Genomic DNA, 6,307 nt, shown 5'->3' with positions numbered 1-6,307 from the left:
TAATAAGTGCAATAAATATTTATACTGGAAAAGAAAATCGTGAGAGAATCGTGATCTCAATTCTAAGCCAAAAAAATCGTGATTCTCATTTTATGCAAAATCGTGCAGCCCTACCTAGCAGGCACATATACATTTGAAGTTAATTATCTGTTTGCACACCAGCTTTCACTTGTGTTGTCGATTATAGTTCTAGCCAGTAATAAAATATAATATCTACATAATATCTACTTACAGCTATCATTAATGTGTGTTGAAGAAGCATTCCTTAGGAATTATCCAAAAAATAACCATTAACAGATAAGCTAAGATCTTTTCTTCATTAATTATGTTTGCACTTTTGAGTAATGGTGGGAAAAGGACGAGAATTCAGCTTGTAAAACTTATCTGCACAGCATCAATGCTGAACTGGTGACAGGTGAAATTAATGTGATTACTACAGGATGATGGTATTTTGGCTAAAAGTGTTCATTCCTCAAGTGTTGGTTTTACGATAATCAAATTGCAACTCTCTTAAATCTGATGTCTGGTTGTCAAATTTTTGATTACCCTCAGTTACTTGTTATGGATCACTTTGAAAAATATGTGTTTATAAAATAAACACACTTTTGTTTATTTGGGGATACACAGGTCTTTAAACGAGCTCCCAACTGGCCAGTTTGCTTGGACACTGGCCACGCCAGGCCTTCAGCAAAGTGGGAGGGTGGGTTATTAAAAAAGAAAACGTGGCAGAAAAGAGTGCTAAAGAAAAAGAGGAAAAAACAAAGACTTGTCAAAGCTTATTGTGTGGATTTGGTTGGGTTTAAGCCAAGGGTTGAGCCTTCCCATCCCTGCTTTGAGGAGATTAGATGAGGGTCTGACAGAACTGGTTTGCAGTAAGCCAAAACAAGGAGATGGGAGATCTCAAGTCTAGGGTGAAACACCGGAGATCTCTCAGTGTTTAAGGGCACTGGGGAGTAGGAGTTACTGTAAGGAGAAGCCAGCGCAGCATAAAGCCTGAAGCCATACATGGACAAACATCTTGGTGTAATTTCAGGCCTCTTTAAGGATTAGAAACATCTGTGCAGTGATGCTTGCTACACTGGCTTCATCAATATTTCACAAACGTCACAGGTGCCATCAACTTGAACATTAGTCTAGACCAGGGACTGGCTATCAGCTTCTTTATTACACTCAAAAATACTACCCCAACTCCTAAAAATGTTATACAGTTTGTGATATGTAAATAAAAACAGAATATTTTCTGAAATCCTTAAGCTGAGAAAATGAGCCATTTTAAGCCATTTTGCATTGATGGTGCAACACATCTCAAAACTCGTGACAAGTTCGTGTTTACCACCGTGAAACAGCTCCTCTTCCTTTAACAACAGTCCATAAAAAACTGCAAAATGAGGAGACCGGCTGCTGATCTTTGGGTAAATTATTTTCTTTCCTTCTTGTCTGGTATAAGATTCTAGTTGCTCCACAGTCCTGGGTGTTCTTTGTCATATTTTTGGTTTCATGATGAGCCAAATGTTTTCAGTCTGTGAAAGGTCTGGACTGCAGGCAGGACAGTTGGGCTCTTCTTCTATGAAGCCATGCTCTTGCAATAGCTGCAGTATGCAGTTTGGAATAGTCTTGTTGAAATATGCAAGGCATTCCTAGAAAAAGACATCATCTGAATGGGAGTATATGTTATTCTAAAACCTGTAAAATAGCTTTCAGCATTGCTAGTGCCTTTCCAGATGTGCAAAATATCAATTCCAAAGGCATTAATACACTGCTATACCATCAGAGCTGTAGGCTTTTCAACAGAATGCGTATAACCAGCTGGATCGTCGCTCTCCTCTTTACTCTGAGGTACGCAGCATTTTTAAGAAGAATTTTACATTTTAATTTCTCTGACCACAGAGCAGTTTTCCGCTTTGCTTTAGCCCAGAGAAGACTGTAGTGTTCTGGATTGTGTTTACGATTGGCTACTTCTTTGCATGACTCAGCTTTAACCTTCATTTGTGGATGGCATGACGAACTATGTTTACTGATCTATGCCTATTTTTCATGCAGTGCAACCCAAGGGGCCAAAGATCACAGGCATCAAATACTGATTTTTAACTTTGTCCCTTGCGCACAGAGTTTTTTCCGGATTCTCTGAATCTATTATGATATCTTGTACTGCAGATAATGAGATATTAAAAGTCTTTAATGTTGAGGAACATTATTCTCGGCCCTGGCCCAACATTTTTTTGAGACATGGTGCTGCCATTAATTTCTTAATGAACTTATATTTACATTAAAATGGTTAATTTTCCCAAGTATTTATGTTCTATTATGAATTAAATTTTGGCTTAGCAAATATGGCAATTAGTGTATTGGGTTTATACAAACAAACTTTTTTTCTTTTTTTAAAAGGATTAGATAGCCAGTGCCTCAAAATTTTTTTTTAAAAATGTAGGCCCTTTTCCAAACAGGTTTAAAATTTACTTCAGACAGTTCTGTGGAAGATCCTGTTCTAGCGCATCTCGTTCACTCATGAGCAGGTTAGCTGACAGTCTCCTTTTCAAAAGAAAACCAGTTAAGCAGCTATCCCCAAGCAGTACAAACACGTGTTTCACTTCCTTCATGCTGCTGTTTGGGCACAATGTCTTGCAGTCTCTGTAATTAGCAACAGTCACCCTTCTCTACTAATTCAAAGATCCAAAGAGAAAAACAAACAGCACAAACCAAAACTTCTAGCAGGTGGAAAGTTGGTTCTTGTGATTAGAAAGCTGACTACACAGACCTGGAGAATAGGTTTCTAGGATGACAGACTCCCTGGTAGGCAGCTGACTGACATCAAAAACAACCACAATAGCTATTTAACAGTTTTTCTGTAGTCAGAAGAAAGCATGATGGAGCAGACTAACAGATCAAGACCTTCAGAATAAAATCCAAGTGAAACATAGAGTGTAGACCAGTAACACTCAGCTGGTCTGTGAGCAACATCCATGCTACCACAAGAGGCCAAGATGCCTGAAAATCATCCTGTAATTAAGAGAGAAGACTGCTACCTACCCTTCTTACTCACTGTTTTAAGTATGTGACAATTTATTTTTAAAAATGTGATTGAGCAGCATTACATTCTCACATACACACGCACGCACACACACTTTCCACTGCAGTGACAGCAGCTGTGGGACGTCTGGTTGTACCTGTCGCGCCCTGTGGTCCGTGTCAATGCCATGCTTCCTGAGGCAGGCTAGACCGCGGGCATCCGGTAAGCTGCCTAGATTCCAGTCTGATGTGGCACCACTGTCTATGATCCACTGCAACAGAGAACAAAAAGGGGGCGCTAGCTACGTCTTGAGAGAGGTGGTGGGTGATCATACCTGCCTGGCCACATGCCTCATGGGCACGCCATGCCTCTTCATGCAGGCTTGACCACGGTGGTCTGGAGGGTTTCCTATCTCATAGGTGGAGGTGGCAGCACTGTCTATCCTCCACTAGGCAGAACAAAGCACGGGAATCAGAAACTCAACAAAACCGAATTACAGTCTCATAAAGAAAGAAGTTTCTGTACAGAATAAAGGGCAACTCCACATTTAAACTGAAGGTAAATGTTCCTAATCATCTTTAGAGACTGTAAGCAGGTCGCTATTATCCAAATTGAATTCAGTGAGGAATTTTGAACTTTCATTTTTTCCATTTTAAATCAATGTACTGCAGTTAGTAGCAAAAGTTAATTTCATATCGAATTTCTCTCCAGAGACCAGGACTTTAAAACTGCGAAGTTAATACTGCCAAATTAAAAATATATATTATCAACCAACCAGTATGAAGAAATAATTTTCCTCACTAATGCCAGAGGAAATATTTTTGAGACTAGTTCTTGATATGTTATTCATATTGTAGTGTTATACGTAATACGTAAAGGGCTCTTCAAACATGCAACACTGAACAGAACATTTAAGGTGAGTGGCTGACACTTCTGTTGTCATTTCCATAGTTGTATCAAATGGCAGGAGTTATAAACAGAAAAAATGTGTACAGCAGATCTGTAGTACGAAATGAAAACATATGTCAACAATGACTTTACCTGATCAACGATGCCACCATCAGTTGCCATCTTCCTGAAGACTGCTTCAGCAATGGGGGATCGGCAGATATTCCCTGTTAAACACCACAAACAACATCACCATATTAAAGGGATAAGGATATATTTAGAAAACTGCAATATCCCAGTGGTAATACACATAACTTCAGTATATCATAAAGATATATGTATGATATTTTAAAATACAAACTTTTCTGTATAAATGGATTTCGACTGCTAAAACAAAAAAGAAATGTATTGTGAAACTGACTTTACTTTCGGACTGTGTCAACAACTAAAATGACTTAAAATCTTGAGTCGAGGCCAGATATTGATTAAGCTTTTTTCTTTCTTATTGTGTGCACTGTGATTGCTCCCTGGGACAGCATCTGAGGCATAACAGATGAAAAGGGGCAAAACCTTTACAATATTTTAACACCTGAAAAAATATTTCTAAAACTTAAGCTCATATTTTAACATTTAGACCCATGCAGAAGTCCAGCATATTACTGGCAACATCCAAAGACAATGGATTTACTAGGCATATATAAAACTCCTATTTGAAATACAGTCGCAACTTTAAATGTCCTAAACAAAATCTAGAATCTCATAAAAGATCTAATTGAAGAGCAGACTTTTGGCTTAAATTTAATGCAATTAACATAAAACAAAATTTAAAAAAAATATTTTCAGGGGCTTAATTAGTCAAATTGAATAAACCATAAATAAAATGTTCACAGCTTTTGTCTAACCCACCTAATTATCTGTGTTGTTTTACAAAAGGCCAGTACTACTTGAACCCTTCCTCCAATTAGGATGTCAACAGCACCAGAGGTAAAAGTATGCAAAAAAAAAAAAAACAACCCTAAACGGGATGCTTTAGTAAATGGCTAAAATAACAACTAATCTGTTAATGTCCAAAATATATAACATAAAATCTATGTGTGTCTTAACATGTAATGTTTAAACTACTGTTTTGGTAGTTGCATCAAGCAGTTTCTAAAATGTTTGATCACGTTTAGTATTTTTTCAGGAAACAGTCCATTGGTAAAGTAAAATCCTCTGTAGAAGCTTTAATGAAATGTGAAACGAATTATAATGAAAAATCTACCACTCAAATTAATAACAGAGTCAACCTACACTCTGCTACATCTTGAAAACTATTTCAGAATTGGACGCATGTGCTTCAAATTATCTGCAGTGACGTTTCCGTGCTGAGGTGAGTTCCTGACAGCTTTCACTTTGGATTCTTTGAGCTTAGACACGTATCTCTCCAGTTAAACACGGACACCTTGCTTGACGTTTACACATAAGGCTACAGCTGATTAGATACCAAACATACACACATGGAAGTTAAAAGTTTAAGAGCCTTAAGTGGAAAGTGTGTTTGGCAGCTTCGCGTTCATTGTAAGGCAGCTAGTACATAGTTAGCACTCTGAGGTACATCTAACGAAGCTCAGTTCATTTCATTTATTAAAATGCGATGAGTTGACCTGCTGACTGAATGACATGTTTGCTTTTAAGCAGTAACACGTGTAAGTTTTAACTGAGGTTTTGTGGGTTTAAAAGACGTCTCTTACCCAAACAAACGAACAAAACCGACTTTGTACCCGTCGCCGCCATGTTGAAAGGTCCTGTACGACTACGACACCGGCTAACGTGGCGGCCAAGTACTGCCTGAACAAAAGTATAGCACGCTGACAGTGCTGAAGGGTTCAAGTATGAACCACATGCGCTTTAAATTTAAAGATTATTAGTCTCATTTACATTTACATTGGAAATTATAAGTGATACCATATATCTGTGAATATATATTTTGTTTGTTTGTGTTTTGTTTTGTTTTTAGTTGACATACAACCCAATGTAGTCCTACTGTTAGTCCTAAGCCCATATAATTGGGGACAGTAGTATCAGGAAGTCCATCTGGTGTAAATCTGCCAATTTGACGTGATGATATGTTGAGGGATGGAAATTGAACATCTGCTGAAATATTCACAGAACAAAATATTGCACAAAAAAATTTAAACATAATCAATAGCAAATAGCAGCAACAGCTGCTATTTGTCTGCTCACACTCTTAATTTGCATTTATGGTACTGACAGCCCACGGGTAGAAGCTGTTCTATAAATGTACTAACGAAGAAGAATGAAGAGAGTATGACTGAAAGATAGGAGTGCGTTGAGAAGCTGATGAATCAGAATCAGAGAAACTTTATTAATCTCAGACGGAAACTGAGTTGTCATAGCAGCAAATATACAACA

At 37.8% G+C, this 6,307-nt stretch overlaps 1 protein-coding gene across 2 annotated transcripts in view; it reads right to left on the bottom strand.

Moving 5' to 3' along the window:
* acp1 (acid phosphatase 1) overlaps positions 1 to 5,737 on the bottom strand; it is a 15,491-nt gene extending 9,754 nt beyond the window's left edge. The window contains exons 1-3 of one of the 2 annotated variants that reach the window (XM_005734437.1): positions 5,626 to 5,737; positions 4,049 to 4,122; positions 3,342 to 3,455 (exon numbers count right to left, since the gene is read on the bottom strand). In XM_005734437.1, the coding sequence (XP_005734494.1) occupies positions 3,342 to 3,455; positions 4,049 to 4,122; positions 5,626 to 5,668 (231 nt within the window). In that variant the 5' untranslated portion in view covers positions 5,669 to 5,737. Of the gene's footprint in view, positions 1 to 3,164; positions 3,279 to 3,341; positions 3,456 to 4,048; positions 4,123 to 5,625 lie in introns of both variants that reach the window. The other variant, XM_005734436.1, reaches the window with a different exon arrangement.
* Between the last annotated feature and the right edge of the window lie 570 nt (positions 5,738 to 6,307).

The sequence above is a fragment of the Pundamilia nyererei genome, unplaced genomic scaffold, assembly GCF_000239375.1.
Source record: "Pundamilia nyererei isolate P.nyererei 1_Seehausen unplaced genomic scaffold, PunNye1.0 scaffold00058, whole genome shotgun sequence".
In the NCBI taxonomy this organism is placed as follows: Eukaryota; Metazoa; Chordata; class Actinopteri; order Cichliformes; family Cichlidae; genus Pundamilia; species Pundamilia nyererei.
Note: the sequence above shows the minus strand (reverse complement) of the source record. Positions and strands in the feature narration are given on the sequence as shown.